Source organism: Lathamus discolor, chromosome 2, assembly GCF_037157495.1.
Source record: "Lathamus discolor isolate bLatDis1 chromosome 2, bLatDis1.hap1, whole genome shotgun sequence".
In the NCBI taxonomy this organism is placed as follows: Eukaryota; Metazoa; Chordata; class Aves; order Psittaciformes; family Psittacidae; genus Lathamus; species Lathamus discolor.
Window position 1 is genome coordinate 49,707,957 of NC_088885.1, and position 24,483 is coordinate 49,732,439.

Sequence of the window (24,483 nt, forward strand, 5' to 3'; positions counted from 1 at the left end):
TATTTAGGAGAGTCTAGTAATGCTCACTCAGTCCCTTTTAGCACATAGTACTTAAATGACAGCACATATAAGACAGTGGAAAGACAATTCTAATTTATTCTCATTACCATCTTAAAGCCAGCACCCTGCTTTATTTTATAACAAAACGCATGGCTTAATGTCAATTATGTATTTTATATGCCTTGTGAGGCAAAACCAAGATCCACACCTGGTGTAAACTGCCAGGCAATAATATGGAGTTGACTTAAACTGTTGGTCCTAAATCAAGACTGGGGAAAAAAGAACAGCTTGAGGGGAAGAATACGTTGTAATACAGTTGCTGATCTACCCAGTGATTAGACTGACCCTGCCAGGAATCGCCTCGGTTACCCCACAGCTGTGTGCGGGTTTTCCTGTCTGTCTGGCTTGGGGCGACTGTGCTTGATCATCCCGTGCCGGCGCCTGTCCGCTGTCGGGACGGGCATCCAGGCTCCTCAGAATGTGTATACATGAGGAGAGGGGGCTTCTCCGGTACCCCGTGGCAGCCAGAGCGGGGAAAACGACGTGCTCACCCCGAGATTAGCCCGCAGTGCCGGGGGAGCCGGGATGGGCGGGGGGCATCCTGGTTTAGAGGACTGAGTCGTATCTCCTGGGGGGGGGACGGGTAGGGGGGACGGACGGACCGCGCAGGGAGAGGAAGGAGGAGAAAAGGACGCCGAAGAGAGGAGCTGAGAAGCGAGAGGGAAGGGAGCCGGTGTCTAGAGGAGGAGCTGAGCGCAGAGAGGCGGCGGCGCGCAAGGACTCAGTCGGGCCGGGAGTTGACGGCCGCCGGAGCGGACTGCGGCCCGAGCAGGTGCGGGAGCCACCTCCAGTCCCAGGGCGGCTGCGGCCGCGGGGCGGGGGGGCTCGGTTCTGCGCCCCGGCAGCCGCCCCCGGGCCCTATGGTGCCGCAGCGGGACCTGGCTCCTGCTCGCTGCCTTCAGAAGGGGCCCGCGGAGCGGCGCGGGGCAGCGGCGCCCGCCAGCCCCGGCACTTGGCTGGCATGAGGAACCTGCCGGTGCTTCTCCTCTCCCTCTGCTGGAGCCTGGGGCGGGTAAGTCACGCCGCGCTCACCCCCAGCACCGGCCGCGGACGGGGTGATCCCTGCGGCTCTTCCCACCGCCGAAGGTGCCAGTGCCGACCCGGGCCGGCCGTTCCCTGACCGCTTCTCCGTTACCCGGAGCGGGCTCTCAGCGGTAGCCGCAGCAGATGCGGAGACTTCGTCCTCCCCGCACTCACTTCGGGGAGCAAGTGGCTGCTCGCCTCACCGGCTGTCCCGGACGGGATCTCGCTCGCGGGGAGAAGGCTCCGCGGCGCCGCCGGCACCCCCAGCCCACCTCCCCTCCGGCGCTCAGGGGGCCGGCTCCCCGGCCGCACAGGCAGCGCCGGGGGGCACCGCCCCGCACCCCGGGAGATCCTCAGGTGCCGGGACGGCTCCGCCCCGGCGGGGCAGCGCGGGCCGGGTCCCAGCCACATCCACGCTCACGTACCCGGCGGAGCGGAGCGGAACGGGAACGGGAGCGGTACCGGGCGCTTCCTCGCCCAGTCACTTGTTCCCCGCTGTGTCCCCCGCAGCCGGTGTCTAGCACTAGTTTGCGGAGTTTAGACAGAGCGCTGCCGCGGTACGGGCTGGAGGGTCGCTGGCAGCATGGCATGGGGAAAACCCCTGCGTGATTGATTTCTCTGTAGTGCATGCAACCGGATAGCAACGTGCAAAGCATTCAGAATATTAAAGTCTTCAAATTTAGGGTGTCTGCTTTTAACATCTTTGTATTTCTACGTGTTTCTTTAGTTGTTTGTAAAAGTATAACGTTGCTGGAAATATGGTTTATGAAAAACAGAACAGTTTGCTCTCTAAATCTTTCCAATTTTTTGTTCCTGTACATTTAAATTAACACATCATTTCTACCAAAAGCCGGGAAATGACGCTGAAGGTAAATGTAAGCAGCTTGTCAGAAGAAATGTTTTCCAGTCAAACTGCTGTTCTGGATGCCTTAAAATTGTTAAGCTACTAAAACCACAGAGATTCCTCACTGTGCATCTTTACAGTGTGCAACACAGCGCCCACGGTTCTGTATTCATTGGTTACAAAGGATTGCTTACCCTTGGTTAAGCACAGGGAAAGACAGATGAACTCCAGCACTGAAAGGTGGTGGCTACCCTCAAAATCCATTTTGGAATTCTCGATGTGTCTTGGGATGTGGTCAGTGCCACATAGTCTTGAAGCCTAACTCTTTAGCTTGATGAAGTACATTGGAATGAAACAGGTGTAACATACTTTGTGTTAATACATACATTTTGGCGTGAATCCCAGGTTTGAGAAGTAATGTGTTACCTTAGGGTACTAACAAGTGTACCTTCTCAAGGTAACCTTTGCTATCAGACCACTGATACTGGGAAACTTGAACTTCTTTTGGAAGTAAGAGAGGTCACTTGGCAGGCTTCTGAATTGCAGTAGCTGCTTTGTTCTGTCGCTCATTTAGTTAACTTTTCTGTTTACTGGAACCTGCCTTTCCAAGACCCAGTAATTATACTTTCTGATCCAGTTACTAAATGTTTGCAATTGGAAAAAATAATGTTATGTGAAAGAAGAATGCAATTGAAAGCATTATGTGTACATGGGACTTGATTTTACATGGGAGCTACCTGGAACAGAGATACTGTTTAGCAAAAGTTATCGTCAGTATAACGCTGAACTTTCTATTACATGTACTAGAAATCCTAATTGATGTTAAGGAGATGTACAAATTCACTTTTGTGAATTATAAAAATAATAAAAAAACCCTGAAAATACATATTTTGAATAGTCAATATAGAGAAAAGATGGGGAAAAGGAAGTAAGGTTCTGATGGTGTAGATGAGAACTGAGAGATCTGGAGAAGAGACAGGTTTTCATGAGTTTTCATAACAGCTACTGTTATGCTTATGGCTATTACGCTGTGTTTCTGAAAGCTGCGCAAGTGGCTTGCCCACAAGGATTCTGCAGAACAGCCAGGTTCTCGCACTAACTTTGAGTCCTCGTTAATTTTTAGTTAATTGTTACTCTTTTGGAATATATTGTCTCATGAGATTCCTAAAGAAAAGGTGAGAAAGAGTGAGAATCTTGGAGAGAGACCGCCCTTTTCTTGATAACTGCCACTGTGAGGATGACTGAAGTACTGCATATTCACATTTTTTGATTTCATTGCTAACCTCACTGTCCGGCTCCAGTGAAGTTTCCTACTTTGCCATTTGTCGCCTACTACAGTTGCTTCTCCCATGCAGTTTCTCACAGACTCTGCATATTGCTCTTTTAGGCTGTGTTTGCCTCTCTGAATCCAGCTGACTTCAGTACAACTTCCCGATGTGTTGTTTCCCTCCCCAGTACTGCTATATTCCTGTCTCTTCCTGTGAACATAAATAAGCCTTTCTGAAAACCGAAGAACTGGGGACAGGGCTATAAACAAGTAAAAGCAATAGTGGTTTCATTTTTGAAGGAGTGGGATTTTCTTCTTGTGTAGCACTTGCTTGAATCAAATAATCATGCTCTGGGGCCTTCAGGAGATAAAAGATACATGGCGGAAAAGGGAACAAAAGCAAAATCTACAATGCTAACATGAATGCAGTTTGATCATTTTTCATGTTCCATGATTTGTATTGAACTTTTAGGTTCCTAATTTATTACAAAGGCAAAAAAAAAAGGGCAAATGTGTTTACTTTCCTGCTTCAGTTTAACTGGTTTTCTGTAGGAAAAAGTCTAAAGAAACAATGCTGGTGAATGCACTAGAAAGTTAAATATTTTTTTGGAAGTGACAATTGGTCTTGAAATGCTACAGGAAGGAGCCAGTAAATGCTCCAGTAGGTTGTTTTAGCATTTTGTTTTGAAAAGTCAATGTGTGAGAAGCTAAAATGGGTAGTGACTTTACCAGTAAAAAGCCTACCACATAGTTGGGCAAAACCAGTGCCAGTTAAAGTTGGGGGTTTCATTACTGGTAAATGCATTCTTCATAAGCAGTTTTAATTCATATTTCAAGACCCTGGCCTGTTTGTTGGTTTGACACAGGTGAATGGTGTCCATCCGGAATGCAGATTTCAGCTGGAGATTCACAAGGAGGAAACAAGGTGCATGGAACTTTTAAAGAATGCAAAGCCAGTAGACTACAAAGGTAAGAAAAGATAAGCTGTAATGCAGAGACAAGATTTTCTCCCTTGACCTTGTCTGCTGTTGCAGTTGCCGTGTTTGTGCTTAGAATTTCATGTATTTTAGAATCTATGCAGGCTGTGCTTTAAACGTACAGCTGGGGCAGGGATGTCGTGAGAGGTGTGCCAGCCACTCTGCTCGCACTGGGCAGAACACTACATGGGAGTATTCCCATGTGTAAGCTGTTGCTGCTAGTATGTGTCCTGACTGGCATAGAGGTTGGAGGCTGGTAATGATAGGACCAGCGGAAAGAACAAGTCTGAGGAAAAGCTGAAAGCTTTGGATCTAGGCATCTCTCTCTGTCTATGATTGAAAGTAAAGGATTAGTGCAGTACTCTTGTAGTGCATTTGTTTTCCTTTGTCTGAACTAGGTGATACTCGGTGTATTTGTTTTTTCATAGTCAGTCTGTTTTGGATGTGCTCTGAAGATTACTATGGTACCTTAGGGACCTACCATCTGCAGTGCCCCTTGAGCATAAACATGAGTCCCAATTCACAATGCTTTCTCCATCTCTCTTCTTGATTTGAATATGTAACTCCCTCTGTGTATATTCTAATATCAATTAGTATACAGGAAAATAATGAAAAGGGTCATCAGCAGTTTGTATTTTACTATAATTTCTCTTCTTATTAATCCAGATAAGTAATCATAAAAATTATAATAACAGTGAGTAAGTTACATGGGTATCTCTCCAAGCAAAATCTGACTGGAATAAGTCAACTACATTTAGGGTTTTTTATTTATATGAGTGGTGAAGAGAGGTGACTGTTACATAAATAATACTAGTGTGAAGCCAGATGGAGAAATAATCAGTAGCTCAGGTTAATGAATTAAATCTTGAATTAGTAAATTCACTGTTTGCTATTATATGGCTTTGAAAGTCAAGCTTTCTTCAAGATCCACTTTCGTGATCCAGATGCTGAGTTCCAAGGCTATCCTTGTGATGCACATCAGTTTTATTTTGGGTTCTCTAGGGGAAGAAAGACATTTTCTATCAATATTTTCTTCACAGCCTCTTTTCAGTGGAAGAGGGGTGCCTCCTGAAGGCAAACTGCTGTGGAAGAGCTTCATGTATTGGAAGGAGACAGTGAGTCTGATATTGATTCAGTCCTTTAGGTAGTGATAAAACAGCAGTGGAAAGATTTATACATTTAATCGAATGTCTGGCTGAAACTAAGGTGTATTCCATTTTGTAGGATACTAGAATGAATCCCATGTGGTAATGAACCCTTAAAAACTGTATGTTTAATGTTATAAGAGAATTTATCCTAAGCTTCACATTATAGATACCTTTACCAAAAACCCGTTCAGAGGAGCCTATGTTAAATATATGCATCTGCATTTCCAAAAATATCCTTTCTCTGTGTGTCCTTATTTTTTTAATAAACTCTCTATTCATACAAAGATGTGAGGAATATTTTGCACGGAGACTTACAGATTGTCACAGTGATACTCTGACTACTGATGATAAAGAATTACTGATGAAAATTGACAAGCTGGAACCTGAAACTGTTAGTACATTTGAAACAATGAATTACAATAAATTCACAAATCTTTTTTCACTTTTTTCCTGTATGGATAGTTATATAGCCCTTGTCATGCTTCTCTAACTTTAGTATGTTCTACCTGCCTTACAAAAGCTATGATGAAATCTAGCGGCGGTCCTGTCTAGCATTTGGAAATAAAGGTTCACTGATTTTCCATTGAAGGCTTGAGCTTCTGTTATCAAAATCAGGGGAATTTTTTCATTAACTTCTTGGGCACCTGAGAAGCCTTCATTCCTCTACGTAACACGCTCCAGAATTTGGCTGGCATGCACAGCTACTGAATTTGGAGGATCCAGGTTTTATGTAGTTTCTCCTGTGACCTAGATGGCAATTATATATTGAATGCCTTATGTAAAACTTCTTAGCTCCCAGTTAGGGAGACATAAAGGAAAGATTTAAAGGTGGTATTTTTTCTTTTATATAATAAAATGTTACAGTAATCTTACCCGAGCTGCTTCATAACATAGGCTGCAGAATTCCACTGAGTAGTGCACCTAAAATCACTGACTGGGAAGTCTGTGAAGGATTTGCTTACTTCATAGCTTAATAAAGCAATAGTGTGTTTGCAAGGAAACACCGTACAAATACTGTGCGATATCCTTTGAACAATGCTAAGGATATGGTTAAAACCACAGACCCAGTTTGTGTAAATTCTGCTCATTTGCCAACACCAAACTGCCAGATATCTGGACCTCCTGATTTGCACCCTTTGGGGGATTTTCAGGCATTAGCACATACTTTTCCATTAGTGGAGAGCATTACACTCCATTTAGGGAAGAAAGTCACTTTCCAAAGGTCTGTGGCAGTGCCTTCCTCTCTAGTGCTCTCTAGCAAATCTAGTTGTTTATTTTATGAAGACTGCATTAGCTTCTATCTGCATTTGTTTTCTTCTTTCCTCCTGTCTTGACACTTGAGGTAGTGATGCACCTCAGGTGGAAGCCTAGGAGAGGAGTTCTTTTGCTTGCTCATTTTGGGTGGCAGATTAATTGCTTTCTAAATAGCTTATAATAGCTGTGGATTTTGAGGTCCAAATGGAAAAATACTAATTCATTTTTTATCTACTACCCGTGGCTTGTCCTCTTACTTAAAACAGAAAGCTGCCAATAAAAGTGATAGAAAATATAAAAAAAATTGGCCCACTGCAAATTTCTGTCTCTGTTCAGTATTTAGAATTTTCCCTTATAAAGTAGTTGACTAATTTCTGTCCACCTTTAATCGTAAAGTGAAACGATATGGTAAAAAATGTCAAGACTCAGTATACTTCACAACAGGGTTCTACAACAGAACGTTTGAAAAATATTTAGTATAAAAAAATAAGTCTAGGTTTTGGGTTTTTTTCTTCATTTTGGCTGCACAGTTCAATCAGTCTTCTTGGCTTTTGTCTTCCAAAATGTGTTTTTGTGAGACTCATATGCCAGCTAACATTTTTAATTTTAGATGTGACATCTTAACTTTGCAGAAGGGATGTAGACGGAAAGAGAAATGGATTTGGAAAGAAGTTCATAAACCTCTCAAAGAGAGGCTTCATAATGCAGCTACTAATGGGAAATTAAACAAGACAGGACTACTACTCATAAATTTAAAGCAAAAGGGACCAATGTAGCTATATAGTCTTGATCTCCTGAATTACACTGCCAGTAGAATTTCATTGAGTCATTCTAGCACTGAACTCATGATCTGGTGAATGAAACACAGCACATTTTCCTGTTCAGAACAGGAAGAATATTCAAACGTTGGACTCTTGGCAAGTTGTCCAAAAGTTAGTTTATCCAGCTAACCTCTGCTATTAAGGCTATTTCTCCAGTAAGAAAGGTGTCTGTTTTGCGTTTCCTCCCCTCCGTCTCTGTGTCTCACAAAAAGACTGACTGTGAATACAACTAACCCAACCTGATGATCACTCTTTCCTCCACATCAGTAAACAGGAGACTTACTTACAGAAAGCCAGATGAAGCGTTTCTTCTGCTACATGAAACTGAATCTCAAGGTTCCCCCTTTCTTAATCCTCCAGATCTCATCAGTGTCTTGCAACAGTTTCTGTTTGGCTTTGCAGCAATTTTGTCTGTAAAATGAGTCATTAATTCAGACTACAGTGTTGCTTGGAGTTGTCTGAGGTGGCATTAAAGGTAGAATTAAATTACATAATGGGATCATGGAACTTCCTTTCATTCACTGCCAGCAGCTCTTGACAGGTCAATTTTATCTTTCTTTTATCTGCATTGCTGCTTTTCTAGCTGTAGTACAGACGTTGCTACTGTTCACATGCATTCTTACGAGGGGAGTTGATGGGCCTGCTTTGCATGTTTGTTTATTTTTGCATCCATTAATGGAAGTGTCATTGTTAATGACGCCACATAAAACTGATCATCTTTATGGAGCTAACAGTGTCTGGGCTTTGTGGGAGCTATACTTTGATATTTGAGGGAGAGAGGTGGAGCTGGCTTATCTTCTGAGGAGGCTGGGCACTAGGAGAGAAAGAACTGTGAATGAAAGGAGTTGCCTACTGAAGAATAACCAGCAGGAACTAAATGGTGAAGATGATCAGCCTCATTCAAAAATATCACGTAATAAAGATTACTAAAAGTGAATAACAGAATTTTTTTAAAAGAGACAAATTGTAGCCACAGATATATTCTACAGTTTTGAAGGTCTGAAATTTCTACACACCTCCCCCCCCCTTAAACATGAGTACAAATTCATCAGTATACATTAATAAGTAGCATTTAGAGCCCTGAAAATGGAAAGTTCACAGCTGTAAGTGAATTTATTCTGGTTTTCATAAGATTCAGAAAAAAATACTGCCCTGCATAGTTCTGTGCTTGAGTCCTGAGCCACAGCTGTGGCTATGGCAGTCTATTCTCCATGACATCCAAAGTTCAAACACCACAAGGAAGCAATCTTGAATACCAAAGCACTAAAAAACCTCCAGCTAGTACAACAAATAGCACATGGGTCAGATATAAGCTACACTAACAGAAATATGTGGTCCCGAAACTTTATAGGGACTTTTTAATATTTTGTGATGGGGATTATATGAACAGGGGATTGAGGTTTAATTATATGCTTTGAAGAATGTACAGCATGTCTAAATTAGGGCAACATGAAGATGAAGGTAACTTACAGCTTTGACTATACATCCATGAATATCTTTGCAGTATAATAGAAATGCTGTTCTTATGGTAAGATTAGAGTGCTGTCTATTTATACAAAACCAAATGCTTGTCTCCAAAGAACATTTTCAGTAGCTGTAAAGCAGGATTTACTTGATGGAACATTTGGATGGATTGGGGTGAAAAGAAGAGTTTTTTCAAAGTTTTTAGCTGGCAACGTCCATATTTCCTTACAGAATCCTAAAAATATGTAAATTACATTAAAATATAAAATTCTTACAGATATTTTTTTGATTCTTTAATGAGAAACTGTTCCTCAGAAGAAAAGTAAGGCATTTCTTCTGAAATGTTTCATCTAGTGAAAAGCCATTAATCCCCTAGAAATCCCAGTAACAGTGTTTTTGCCATTCCTGGTAGTAGGACTGGCTTCTGAAAACCTATAAACTGCAGGCTGGCAGCTCCTTGCGGAGGGGCTTTGGGAGCCCCTGGGCAGGTAGGACAGGCAGGCAGAGTCCATCCCACCCACAGCCAAGGCAGCCGGAGGGCAGCTATGGGCAGCCCTGGGGGTGGGCACCTCCGTGCGTAGGGACAGCTGAGGACATTAGCTTGCAGGTGCAGGGTCTGGCACATCCCTGGGATGGCCGGGCAGGGCCACAGTGGTGGGTTGGGGTGCAGGCAGAGGCTGGCACAGGCACTGCTGTGACAAAGCGTGAAGTCAGGTGCACCCACCGCATTGCTGAATGCCCAGACCTGAGCCCAAGTGGGATCCTGGGCAGGGGTGTGAGGCTGGTCAGGACCAGTAAGACCTATTAGTGCATTCAGGGCCCTAGTGAATGTAGACAGCAAATAACTTCAGGAGTGCAGCTTGGAGCAGCAGTATTTGTGCTACTTTCTTATTACTACTTTAAGCAGTTCTGCTGTGTGTTTGCTTTGCTTCTAATTTGCTAGCTTGCTGTTTCTCTAGCACCTCCTTTTCTGTTCTTTCTTCCTTACTACTTGTGTGAAAATGAAGAAAGACTTTCATTCTGTATATATGCATAAATTCCTATGTGGCCTAAATTGCACGCTGCAGCGTTCAGACTTACATACAGTCTAGAAAATGTTGCCCATAAGAGGTGAGATTTCTTCTGCTTTGTCAAATTAAGTACAAAAATCAAAACGTTTCCCTGTTTGAAAACTGAACTCTAGTCTGGCTGACAGCTTTCTGGCTGATTTTCAAAGCTCTCTCTCTTTGTTTCATGTATCACACACGCCTAGACAGTTTAAAAATGCTAAAACCTCTTCTCTGAATGGGCAAGTTTTTGAATCCAAATGCAAAGTGCCACCTAGTGGTTAATATATGGATAAAATGTATATATAAACAAAACTTTCCAATCCAAAGTCAGTGTTGCACATCTTTATAAATGAGGAAGCACATGTAGGTAAGCAAACTTGTTGCTCAAGACTGGATATTAGCTACCAGGATGATGAATGTGGTGGCAATACTTATGTAAGCTGAAAAATAGAAGAAACAGATGCAGTTTATAGTCTGTTGTGTTTTCTTTCATTATGAAATATCTGCAAATAAATCACAAGAATTAAAGACCAAACATTCAGATACAGTAAGTGATCTTATTGAAACTAGCTAAGAATAGTATCTGCAATGTCATCTAGAGGAAAAGGAGGGAAGAGCAATCAAGGAGTGACACCATGGCCATACTTCGAACGAGTCACTGAACAAAGGTTTTCTAGGAAGACTGATTGTTTCCTTGGACATGCTGTGAATGACAAACCAGAGAAATAAATGATGCAAATTAAAAGATTGAAAAGTGGTTGTTATATGTAAGGTCCAGGAATGTTTTTCTAGACACCACAGAAATAGGGATGAAGAACAAGGTTTTTTTGCCTTTGCTAGCTTTATTAATAGGTAAAGAAGAAAATAAAGAGTATAGTAGTAGAGATGGACAGAAAAAGTTGAGGAGCTAACACAGATCAAGAGCTGGACTGGTTTTGTATATGTACGTATCAGAAAGGACAAAAACATTCAGGGCTTGAGAATTTATTGAAGCAGAATGTAAACATAGAGACTAAATCCATTGATGAACATTAAAAAAAAAAAGTACATTAAAATACTCTTAGGTCCTTAGAATATTTTTTTAATTATAAAGAAAATTGCAGATGTTCCATGAAATAAACATTGAAGTAATGAAGTTTTACTTCAAATGTGAGATATTTTCTGTAGAATTACTGGTAAAATTACTACTAAAACTCAAAACCTTATTTAAAGCTAAAAATAGAACTGCTTTGTGTCTTACTTGATTAATATCCTTTGGAGGAGGTGAAAAAATGGGTTTATATATGTGGGAGATGGGTAAAATTTCCAGAGAAAAAGAGCATATGTAATGATTTTATGAAGTGCAGCAGTGGTGGATGACAGTCCAGAAATCCTAACATTGAATGAGTTAATGGCTGGCCAGACAGTAATAGAGGGTAAGTGTGAGTCGAGAGGAGAATATCAAACTTGATCAAATTAGGTGTTCTATATGGGGAAAGAGGCACATTTCACATAGCATTTATCACACTTGTTTTCCAACAGTATAGGTACTTATGGCACTGTTGGCTGCTCTGTAGACACTGGGGAGAAACAGGCAATTGTTGGGAGCAATTAGTCTGGCCTATTTTCATGTGAGGTGAATCATTCTCTGTCACACTGACAATATTGCGTATGTCATTGTAAAAAGATACTATGGTGGGTAAAGAGCAGTATCTACTCGAAGACCTGTGAAACTCAACAAGGTTTCTGGTTGTGCCACATGTTGAATTTCCAAGATCAGTAGGAAATTAATTGCCAGTTTAAAATTTACACAATTAAGCTCATGCTGTACAACAGAGATATGTTGCTGGGATGGAAGAGACAAATCGATGCAAATGCATTGTATCCCACCTCTGCATAAGGGTATTTTTTGCTAAGAGAAGAAGATGTGTAACTGCAATATTGTCAAAAATCGGTAGTAATGAGGGTAAAATGAGGAAAGGTGTGATTTGAAAGTCCAGGAAAGCACTGTTTTACTGTTCAAAAGTTGTACTTCTGGCAGCCTCTAGCAGCACACTGCTAACACCATCATTTCAGCATTCAGCCCTAGACTGGTTTTCAGCAGTACACTGCAGTCATTCAGTGACTATAAATGCCTCCAGGACATTTCAGCAGTTTTCTCAGATTTCCTGTGCCATAATAAATAAGCCTGTAAATATACATAAATTGAGGCTTAATGTTCCTCTTGAATTCTGATGACAGCCACTCAAGTTTCACTCTCACGATTGTTGATGCGTTTGAATGTAGTCTAGATGTAGGAAATACATATTTCGTGTTATTTAATCTATTTGATTTAAGGAGTCTGAAAAAGTATAATTCTTTTCTATGCTGTAGATGCCTGTAAAATCATAAAATACTGAGGAAAAACTGAGGTAAAAAAATGCATTTTTCAGAAAACACTAGTGACTTGTAATGTTTTGCATGTCAAAAACTTGTCTACTGATTTCCATCTTGCAAGCTAGATTTGAAATCTCATACTATTTATGTTGATTAATTTTAGTGGGAAAGGACTTGGACCTCATTTTTTCTGTATATTATTTCCTGTAATCGAATCTTGAATAAGAGTTTTCTGGGTTTTTTGTAGAAAACGTGCCAGTGGAACTGTGAAGTCCATGTTGTTCAGCTGCCTTTTTAGCAAAACGTTAGCCCAGTCCATAGAGCAGTATGGCAAAGATTTATAAAGGCCTCTGAAATAAAGGTCTTTTAGCTCTGGCAGGCTGAGAAAATTGGGTTTGTTCATCCTGGAGAAGAGAAGGCTGCATAGAGACCTCATAGCAGCCTTCCAGTGTCTGAAGGGGGCCTACAAGAATGCTGGAGAGGGGTCCCTGCTCACGGTAGGGGGTTTGGAACCAGATGATCTTAAGGTCCTTTCCAGCCCTAACCATTCTATGGTTCTATGAAATGTCTGCAGACTACTGTAGCGAATGCACCATTATACAGAGAGTACATGGAACAAAAGGGAAAATTTGTGAAAGTCATCAGCTTTCATGAGTGCCCATGAACACTTTCATGACTCATCTCTGCTCTACTTGTTACTGGAAATGGGCATGAACTAGAAAGGTCTGGAGCAGCACGAGATGCTAATTATTCTTGTGTACTCTAGGGCTTGTTTATGCTGGCTCAGGCAGTACATCCATCAAAGCAAAAAGGGTTTCATTTTCTCACTAGTTCTGAGTGCTGGCAGCTGAAGAAAATAGTTCCTTTGTCTTTCTGATGACACGTATGTTACATTGTTGATGTTGTTTCTGGCTTAAAATCAGCTGGGAAGGAAGCATGACCTGAATTGGCTGAGGTAAACATTCTTTTACTTTGCATAAGCTCTGGTATTTCATCATAGAGAGTTGGGCTTGATTTTGATCCAGTACTGCAACTCAGGAAGCACCTAAACACTTTTAAATTCTGTTGACTTCAAAGGGTATGAAGATGACTTGCTTAGACGCAAACCTCTCAAATTTATATGCAGATAACCAAGTAAACATCATCTTAGAAACATCATTACCAATGCTAAAAGAAAAGTCACAAGTGCTAGAAGGGAGTACAAGGCAGAAATGTAAAATGGAGTGCAGATAAACTCATGAGTTAATTTGTAAATGTATGAACCAGCTGTGGGGGCAGATACACTAAGAAGGACAAACTCTGCATGATCATCAGGGAAAATAGGAGTGTTTATGGATGTCAAATATATTACACTCTGAGTCAGTTGCTAAAAACACTCATTCAAGAGATAAGGACCAGAAAGAGTGAATTGTCAATGGGAACAAGAAGTTAGCCAACTGTAGAAGACAGCTGAAAAGAATGTCACTCTCACAGTTCCTTGTCCTGAGTCAGTCTCCCTTATCCTAAGGTAAGGATGAAGAACTGCCTAGGAGGCAGAGTTACTAAAGGACCCAAAACAAGTAGTCCTGTTCAGGTAACTGGAGAATTTGGCAAACTGAGGTTAGTCACAAAGCGATTGATCAGATAAGGACAGGACGGATCAGATAAGGACAGGACTGATTAGAGTAAATACAAATACAGAGTGTATAAAGAGGGCTCTGTGGAATTGGTTATCGAATGCAGCATTTACCCCATAGTCCTTGCCTACTCTTCTGTTTTAGTCTCCAAACCCTATTTTTGGTACAACACAGAGCCTCCCTCCCAGCTATCACATGTAGATGTCTTCCAAATGAAAGCAAGGCCCATGGGAATGTTATGCCACTGACTCTCCTCGTGGTGCAGCCTGGACATAACTCCTGAGGCAAATACAGTTGCCGGTCCTGTAATGCATTCTTGTGTTTTCCCTAGTTTACATGTACATTGAAAGTAACTTAAACTTTGGAAGTAGGATGCTAGACACTTCACGTCCAAGTTTAATACCACTAATATGGTTTAAGGCTAATAGAGAACTTTGAAATACTCCTTTCCTGGCTTCATTTAACTCAGGTGGTTTGATCTTGGGCAGGACCTTCCTAGCATAGAGTAAATAAATAGTGAATTGCTAAAAATGCAAATATTCGGAAGAATGGTAGTATATACGAATATGAGAAGTTCCTAATCCAGGTTTGATGTTCTCTACTGAAAGGAACAAACTTTCCCTTATACTTTCTATCATCTTATGGAGATAATACTGGTAGGATAAAAGTTTTGTTTCTCTCTTTATCATTAATTACAAATCTAAATTTTCAATTGTCAATTGCCTGATTTGAAGATAGAAATATTATAAACACTGTTACTAGTACCACTATAAACATGCCTATAAAAGTTTATTACTCCCCCTCCCCTTCCTGACATCAATGTACATAATTCTTTGTTCAAATCTCAGTTATTTAGTTTAGGAGACATGATTTTTTAAGTCCAAGCCCCTTCCAAAAATTTTCCAGTCATAGAATCATAGGGTCATAGAATGGTTAGGGTCATGATGTACTCCTCTTGTATTTGTGCTGCTGAATCCAATTAAATTCTTAAATATTTCTTTGTGATGTTCTATCTGCCTATTACTGCAGATAAAAAAAGTCATTTGCACTGTGACTAAGAGATTCTCAACATTTTGGAATTTTTAATAATCCATATTAATACTCAGAGGTTGGGTTGTTTACATTTTTTGTGTGTTCTTCCCATGAAAATGACAGTTTTAATGCAGTATTTTGCAAACAGTATGTTAACTGACCTAAAAATAAGCTTGTTAATCATCAGACTCCTTTATGATTCCTTTAACATTTTCATGGAAAATACCATCTCCACACCTTTCTTTAAAAAGTCTAATCTTTCTTGAACTACTCATCCAAAGCTTCCACCAAGTCTTTATAAGGTAGATACAGTAGGATGATACAGACCATACTGTGTTTTTAAGCCTATTACTGCTGTTTCTGTTTCAGGATGTGTTGGAGTTTGGGATAACATCACCTGTTGGCGTCCTGCAAAGATTGGAGAGACTGTCACTGTCCCCTGCCCAAAAGTATTTAGCCTTTTTTCTGGCAAACCAGGTATATTATTTTAAGGTGGCTTTTTTTTATTTACTGGCTTCTGTTTGATATTTTATAACGTACTGTGCTAAAAATGTATTACTAGCAGTTTAATGTTTTTATTTTGTTTTTAAAGAATTAAAATAACAGATTACTAATAGAGCTGTTAATGATACATCACAAAAAGTCCAAATAATTGTCTTTGTAGGCCATATGGGGTTTTTTGAATCAGATACTAAATATGTATTCTGATGTAGTGACTCTCGTCAAAGCTGAAGACATTGCTTGCTCTTTTTGACCCATTTGTGTTAATTATTAGTGCATCTGAGCCTGACTGACCTCTCTAACAGTTGTCAGCAGGTCACATGTACTTTGTTCCTTCTGTGCTTAGGAGGGGAGCTCTGATTTGCCTTTATGAGAATAATGGACTAACATTAACACATAATACCTAAAAATTATCACTGTTGCAATTTAAGGTTGTTATTACGGAACCCTTTTTTTTCCCTGCTTTTTAGTGGAACTGAAAAGAGCTCATTAGTGTCTCAGATTGCTGAAGTATTTAGCTGTTTCAAGTCTAGAATCTTCTGCACCATCTTGTCAATACATCATATTGTTTAATTATGCACTTTGGCTTGTTAGTGGGGTTTTAAAAATAGATGAGGCACACATGGCATTTCACATAGGTATCTCAAAATGCAGCAGGAAAAATCTTATCTCTGTTGCTCAGGTGGGAAACCTTTGTCATGAAGAGCTGGTGAAAGATGCAAAAATTATCACAGTGATTTAGTTTTGTCTTTGAGGTCTCTGTGGAGAGCTTTTCAACAATATTACTTTTAGCATAGAGGCTAACTTGGGGTATGACTAAAATACCTTTATTCTCAAAACTGTTGATTAAGTCTTGTTCCAGTAAAAAATTAATAACTAAAACAATGTACAGGATCAGCAAAGATTTTCATTCCTGGAGCTGGTGAATCTTGCATTAGTTTATCATGGATACCCTAAAGAGCTTATAGTGGGGAAAATATGTGTAATCCAGTAGATGTTGTGAAATCTATAAAAGTATTCATATGACTCAGATGAAGATAGTAAGGTGTTATCATGACACAAGGCAAACTAAAAAATACCAATATTTTAAAATCTAAATTGAATCAAACTGCTTCAAACTATTTGCCGGAAGTTAGAGCATGTATGCCCTTTCTGGAGTTTGAACGTTTGATTTAACAATTTATATCATCTTTCAAAACATTTTAATTTTCCTATCAAAAAAAGGCAATAAATATTTAATTCTGAAACCTTCACAATGTTTACAACTCAATCTCACTTGGGCATGGTGTCATCAAGACTGAAAAATCACGTCCTTTTTATAGTTTGCTGTAGATTTCCATATACACCTTTTTTATAGCTAACTGTTTAATTCTCGCTTGTGGAACTAACACAGCAGTTTTTTAGAGGTACTTGGTCAATTAACAGGATTTTTTAAATCTTATATTTCTAAAATTTCAAAGAAGGCAGACAACAAGCATCTTGCTTGCTTGTTTCAATGCAGATCTGAATAAGTATCTCAGAACCTTTATAATTTGATTATACTCAGGAATATCTAATTAATTTATTCACTGGGGTCTTACGGCAGGAAATTATAACAATATTGTTAAACAAGAAATCTGACTCTTTATTTAGCCAAATTTGTGGGATGTATGTTTAGGTTTTTCAAGGTTTTAAGAGGAATTAAAATTATACTACAAGATGATCTAGAATGCCTAATTTTTTTATAGACGTATTCCAGATCACAAGTAGGCTTTTAAATATCATCAACTTTTTGATGGACTTCTTAATTTAAATTGGGAATTTAAAAAAAGCAGCTGTTTTCTCGTCTTTACAGCTTCTGGAGCGCTGGCTCTTAGTTTCTTCTGTGATGGTCAAGGTTATAATTTAAACATCACACTCCATGGAATAGTAATAACTTTATATTAAATGACTTTTTACTGTAAAAGCATTCCTGTCATCCTGTAATGTTTATTCTGTATTGCACATGATGATGTAAGTATATGGATATCAGAAAGTTATTCTGTGAATTTTTTTTTAATGAGGTTGCCATCTGAAATACTTGATTGCATGAAACAATGGTGTAGAAATAAGCAGTGTCTTCCATAGGACATTGCCTGGCTGTAATTTAGAAGGCCTTTATAGTACTTACAGTAGAAAATACTTCAGCATCTTGAGTACATAGTGTGTTTTTCTTGCGAAACTGGCTTTGACATAATTTGTGGTTCTGTTAACCTACTCCTCTGCTCTGCCTAGTCAGAGAATCTGGAAGTACTTTTAAAGTGAAGATTCTTCAGTGTGTATAAATAGGTTACATTTTCTGTAAAAAAAGCCATATCTATGCCAAATGGCAAAAGTGGTCCTGTTGTTTGAGGAGACACTGTGGTTTTAGGTCAAGGCCTTGTTACAAACTAGAAAGATTTGGTTATTGGTTGGTCAATCATTTATTGGGTATTTACAACTTTCCACTGACGACTTTATACAAAGAAGAATTTCCAGTAACCAATTAGCAAGATGAAAATCACAAAGGCTTTAGTTTGGAGTGTATAGAAACACGTTTGGTTATTCTTGGCCAAAGCTGATATGTGACACATAAAATTGTTCTTGTGTGGTGAAACCCAGGCATTTTTAAGTCAGTTGCAGACTCTAAAACAAGAGCAATATGGTATTATAGATTTCAGGTACCAAGGATATAGAAATCGTGCTAAGAAAGTTAATGGCAAGTTGCTTAAGATTTAACACCATAAGTGTAAATTATAATAATTTTAATGACTATTCTTTATTCTGACATGGACTCTTCAGTTTTCTCCAATGGAAGCTATTCCACATTAGTTTGTATTAATTAGAGTAAGGAGCAGAATCATTGGTTGCCCCATCTCACCTGAGTGACTTCATCTGGGAAGAGAGTCAACTTCTCTCAGTTCTGACCAAAAAATCCTTTCTGAAATCAACAGATGCTCAAAATTCCTTTCCAACCATCCTTACGCATCTCCTGTACGTTGGACTACATTGTTTCAGTGGTTCAAAGAGTGAGATTCAACATGAATATTTATTTCCTTGTTCTTCTACCTATCACATAATTTGGCCTTTAAAGTGCATTGCCAATTCTACCAACATTTGCTGTAGCAGTAATTAATCACCATGACATAAAAAAGCTTTTATCACTCTTCAGTAGATGATCTGGTGTTGCTTTCTCAGAAAAGCTTAAAAAGTTGGTTAGAACAACTCTCAGTTAAATTACTTTCGTATATAATTACTCTACCTACAAATTGTCCCCTTTACACAGTAAGCTGAAAGGCTTTCCCCTGAATACTTTAGATAAAACAGCAAAATATTTAATGCTTTTGCAGCCATAACAGAAGCCTGCCATCACAGCCTGGAATTACTTTTGGTTTTCTCTAATGCAAAAGCAACTCTGAGCATGGGTAAAAGCCAAAATAAAATGAGTGAAGAGCACATGAATAAAATGGCTGGGTTGCTTTGGCTGGGTTGCTTTAGCAGGGTTGCTCAGAAATACAGGATGTTACCAGAGAATGACAAAGTAAAGTTGTCTAAAGCTTCATTGGTGAGGAGACTTTTGAATATTACTGATTTCAACTCTCAAATTTTGCTTTACAGGAAATATTAGCAAAAATTGTACAAGTAATGGGTGGTCAGATATTTTTCCTGACATCTTAAGTACTTGTGGATATAATGACTATGAAGATGATTATAAGGTAGGAAAAATACTTTTTCTATTCATGTAGGTGGTGCTGTTCAATACAGCTATCAGACATACTCTGCTTCTAAACAATTCCCATTTTCCTCTATCAGAATTAGTGAAAATCTGTAGTAAATTTTGATAGCAGTTGCCATATGCTTGGATTGCAAATGCCATATAAGATACAATTTGAAATGTAGAATTCAGTAACCGTTTGAAGATCAAGGCTATAAACAGTTTGTAATTGCAATAATGCATCTGCATTTCTAATACTGCAGTGTTCCTTGGCTTTTGCACAGTATGATCTGCTTTGTGTCCTTTCTAGAAGATTATAACAAATCCTAATACTCTACTAAGCTGTTAATAATACAGGCACCACTTGCTTGCTAGTATGTGCTTAAGTTATAAGTAAAGTAAAATGTATTTATGTAGTTGGAATTATTGTAGATTCATTTTGGACATTAAATTATGTTATCAAGTAGCTCAAAAAGCTATCAAGATATCTTAAATACACTGTAAATGGAAAAATCAATTTGTTCACTTTGCAGATACTGTATTTTTTTTTTTTTTTTTTGAGGGAAGTGCCTTTTTCCATCACATTTTACCTATTTCTTGGTTGTTTTCCTGCTGAAGTTAACACAGTAAGATTTTGTTTACAAGCAATCACCAGTGTCATTACGTAAAGAATATTCTTTGCCTGACGTTTTCAGTAGAACAAGACAATAGTTCTTTTCTAACCTTAAGGTTGGCAAGTCAGAAAGTGGATAGAGAAGTGCTGGCTTGTCAGAAGATAAGCTGTTCCTGTGCAAATATTTTTTTTTTCATGATTAAAGGATAGACAAGGATTATCAGAATAAAATCTGAAAAGGCAAACAGGAAAGCATATGTTTCAATGTGTCTCTTCATAGGGACAGTATAAAAAATACAAGTATCATTCAGTTGTGAGATGTCTGGAGGCATTTGAGGTTCTGCGTCAGCCAAGTGTTACTCAGAAACATGTTCTCTTGATTTTGGATCTTAGTGCTCAGTGTAGCACCTGAAAACAAAAAATCTTTACTCAACACGTATCAGTGTAATTAATTTTTATTTGACATAGAGTTTCAACAGTAAGAGCTAAAAATGAAATCCTAAGGATTTGTATACAAAATATTTTTGACACAAAAATGTCATGCAACAATATGCTTTGCAGATGATCAAAGTTACAGTAACTAAGGAGACTGTATTTTAGGTAAGGTGACAAAATACTTCTTAAGTTTTCTTCTGCATGCAGAAGAAAATGTTAAAGGAGTAGGTAGAAACTGTGGTGTCAGTTTGGTGCCTGCCTCTTCGCTGCTGAGAGTTTCTGTTATAGATCCAGTTAGGTATTTATTCCTGTTTTTTTTTTTTTGCCATCTTTTAGGATATGGACTTGTGTCTTTACTTCAAATGGGACTTATTTCTATACACATTTTATATTTATTTTTATATATGCATGCACACAGACACATATATCTCTCCAGATATGCATCTGTTGGTGCAGTTTTGACTATTCTAGAAAAGGTCTAAATGATAGAGATTGGTGAGCAAATACTGAATGAGCAATTTATTAATAGGTACTGACTTTTACACAGAAAATGCACTGAATTGAGAAAGCTTATTTAAAAATACCATAAACATGTCATCTATTATTTTTCTGCTGAAAGAACTTGTCTGCTACCACAGCTTGCACTGATTTTACTCAGAGTTAAAACAGCCAAATTTTATTCCATGTCAAGTGGTATATTAGCAGGTTCTATAAAAAGAAACAATTTGCTTAGCATTTTGAAATCAGATATAAGTTCCTCATACACCACCTTAAACTGAATGATTTGGTTTAGGTTAGGTCTTCTGTTAGTATTCTTTAGTGCTCCTGCCTGCATTTATACGGGACCAATTTGACAAGTATGACAGTGTATGAACAAACTATCTTTATTTTGTTATGACATCAAATCTAAACATTTATTTATTTCCGGTGTCTTTCCTATAAGTGAAGTAGCTACTGCTAACCTTCAACATAAAGTTTCAGGTACATCTCAGTTATTCAAATGATTGTCCTTTTTTTTTTTGTTTTTGTTGAGCGCATGTCAGCACAATGGCAAAATGACTAGCTTGAGTTGACATGCTAGAATCACACATCAAGGTGTGTTAACCCAACCCAGGCCTCACTGCAACCTTTCCATGACGTAATTTGACATCTTCTATCTAGACTGAACAAGCTAGAGATGTGTCCCAGCTGTCTTCAGAGAGTATTAACCTCTCTGTCAACATTACTAAGTTTCCTGGGGAATGTAAAGGACTGAAATGTGTCCACTTTACTTAAAATAATGATTGGATCAGTTAATACAGCGTCGTCTGATTTTAGCATGAATTGGTCCAGGGTTTATGAGATCACACAGAAACCCCGATGTAAACCCCGATGTATACAAGTTACAGGCTATGTGATTTGAATGCATAGGGTTATACAAAGACAAAATCATGGAGAGAAAGATCCTCTGGACTTTTAAATGTGGTGATACTCTTGCAGCTTGTGCATAAGTAGAACCATCATCTATGGAAGAAGTATCCCCCTTTTTAGCCAGTTTCCTGAAGCACTTACTCTTCAGAGACAACATCCCAGGTGTGCTACCCACTACGCAGTACAGATGCCTTACCCGAGACAAGTGGAGTCAAGCCAGTGAGGTCAGGACTGACAAAAGCACTGTCCTGAATGTCTGTAGCTAGCTTTAGAAAACAGATTCATTACTACTGTCTGTGAAGTGGATCATTGCACTAGACTAATGGGTTGTTTGTATTGAGTCTAAATTGAATCCTTCCCTCTCAACAAAATGTAGTGCAGGGCAGCCATCTACCAGTGCTTTTTCTGTGTGCCTGTAAGTCATGCTGTAGCTAGTGACATTACATTCTGCATTTTTCATTACTTTTTCTGTGAGATATGATTAAGAGACCAGTATTCCTTAACATAAATACAGAATCATCTTCCATTGACTTCAAGTGAGAAGGACTAGGCCTGAATATAAGCTGATATTCTCTGTTATAGAGCGCAGTGGGAATTCTGTTTATTAGTTGCAGACTGTCCAAAGATACTGCAGAATGCCAGCATGCAGTGAGAATGCTCACATTCACTGATGCACATATGGTGGTGCATGCTTACACAGGCAGCTTTGGAGGTTTGTGCATTTAGAAAGTTGTCATCTCTCCCACTGCGGCTAGGGAACTTTGAATATGAAGATATTCTTACTGACATAATTAAAATTAATGATGCTACTGTTATTAAGAGATACTTAAGGAAATACTAGTCACATGGTTTTGGGTGATGTTTAGGATTAGGCTGAATTGAAGGAGAAACATGGCAGAAAGGGGCTATCATTAATTACTTGTATAAATATTATTAAATACCATGAGGAATACCAATTTTATTATATGTATTTTTAGTAAATTCTATTTTTCTCTACACTATTAAAAAATGTGTAGAAGTGGCTCATAAAAAAGTGAATTGTCCACAATATGTAATCCATCTCTTTATCTCAGTTTATATTTAGTCTAAGTACTACAGGATTTTAGAAATGTCTACTGTGCTATTAATTTTGCAGAAGGATAGAGCTAGGATTCTTTATTCCACTTCTATTTGCATTGACTCCTTTCAATTTTCCTAAAGCACTGAACTCATTTGCTAGTCCCCGTTCTGATTTTACGTTGTTTGTACAGTGTAAGGTTTTCTGGTACATTCTTCTAGAATGAATATTTGGATATTATGGAGTGTGCTCTGACACGTCTCATGAAAATGTAAGATTGCGAATTTTAATATAGTTGTAAGTAATATCTGTGAATACTACTCTCTTACACAGAGCATTTACTGTAAGGGTGGTGAGGCACTGGAATGGGTTGCCCAGGGAAGTTGTGCATGCTCCATCCCTGCTGGTGTTCAAGGGCAGGTTGGACAGAGCCTTAGGTGGCCTGGTTTAGTGTGAGGTGTCCCTGCACATGGCAGGGGGGTTGGAACTGGATGATCTTGAGGTCCTTTCCAGGCCTAACTATTGTATGATTCTATTACAGGAATATTCTAGGATATTCCTGTCACTTAGGATGATAATGATTGTAAATACTTTAGTCGTGATCAGTTATATTTCTGGTTAAATTAATAAAGAAGTGTGAGTTTTTCTTTTATGTTAAGGGTGACTTCTGATCAATAGCAAAAGTCCTTTGGACAAGGAAGTGCACCCTGCCTAAACTTTCTTCAGAGCATTTTGTCCTTCAGCCCTGACTTACCCTTTCACCCCTAGAGGTCCTTCCAAACCAAGGCTGAGGATGAAAGATCCACATGGTACCTGTCAACTTTGACCAGGAAGCTTCTGTGCTATGTCTATTATGTAAATACACAGGAGACTTCTGTCTCCTGAACTTGGTAAAAATAACATGAAACTAACTTTAAAGGAAACATTAGCAGAAAAAGCTGTCGGTCCTGAGAAAACAAAACACAAGTGTGCTTAAGAATAGATTTTTTAAAAATGGTATTGAAGATCACACTACTTACACAAACTTTAACCAATCCTGTTTATTTTTGTGTGTGTTTTCCTGTGCCCTTTAAAAACCTGTTAACATTATGTAGCCACAAAAAAAAAGAAGAAACATCTTTATAGTCTGGAAAGAAGTCTGTAAAAGTTTCTATAAAATTGCTCTGAAAGCTGCTGATGTCTGCTGGTGCCTAACCACCGACTGAGTTTAGTGCAGTGGTTGAAATGTGAATGTTTTCCTCAAAACTTTCAAAGTAAATCGTTGAATCTCAGTTTTGGAATCAGTATTGCTCAGATAATCATGTGGATATTTTGCAGAGACCAGCTGTTCTCACTAGTGTTGCAAGGTTTGTTAGGCTTGCAGAATGTCTCATATCATTTCATATGAATGACTTGAATCAGCTTTGAATGCAGTTAAAAAACCTAAAGGGGTTTTGGTATTTAGTCTGTTGTTCTGTTTTGCGCAATGCATACCTTCTTTGCACTCATTTTATTCCTGCCAATCTTGAATATTTTAATTAAGTCCAGAAGTTAAAGCTAAAGCTTTTTTGAGACCTGATGAATTACAGTTCACAGAGAATAGTAAGTAAGAAATAAAATATGACCATCTTACATAGCAGACATTGATTTTTATGTGCTGTCAGATTTGGTATTGGTTTGCCTGTTTCTTTTGCAGCAATACAATATGAAGAGTTTGTTTCTAAATGGTACCATGTAAAATACAAAATAGTGAGAAATATTTAATAGCTATAGCTGAGTCAGTATTGTTCTAAAATAATTTCCTGGTTTTCAACTACCACAACACAATTCGGAATTTAATTATTTGTCTTTATGGGGGTTGTGTAT

General features: G+C 38.8%; 1 protein-coding gene across 1 annotated transcript in view; it reads left to right on the forward strand.

Annotated features, from left to right (window-relative positions):
• The first annotated feature begins 656 nt into the window (after window positions 1-656).
• The window catches only part of VIPR2 (vasoactive intestinal peptide receptor 2), a 54,003-nt gene continuing 30,176 nt past the window's right edge, over window positions 657-24,483 (forward strand). The window contains exons 1-4 of the mRNA XM_065666783.1: window positions 657-1,072; window positions 4,061-4,163; window positions 15,280-15,387; window positions 19,027-19,124. Of these exons, the coding sequence (XP_065522855.1) occupies window positions 1,022-1,072; window positions 4,061-4,163; window positions 15,280-15,387; window positions 19,027-19,124 (360 nt within the window). The 5' untranslated portion in view covers window positions 657-1,021. The remainder of the gene's footprint in view (window positions 1,073-4,060; window positions 4,164-15,279; window positions 15,388-19,026; window positions 19,125-24,483) is intronic.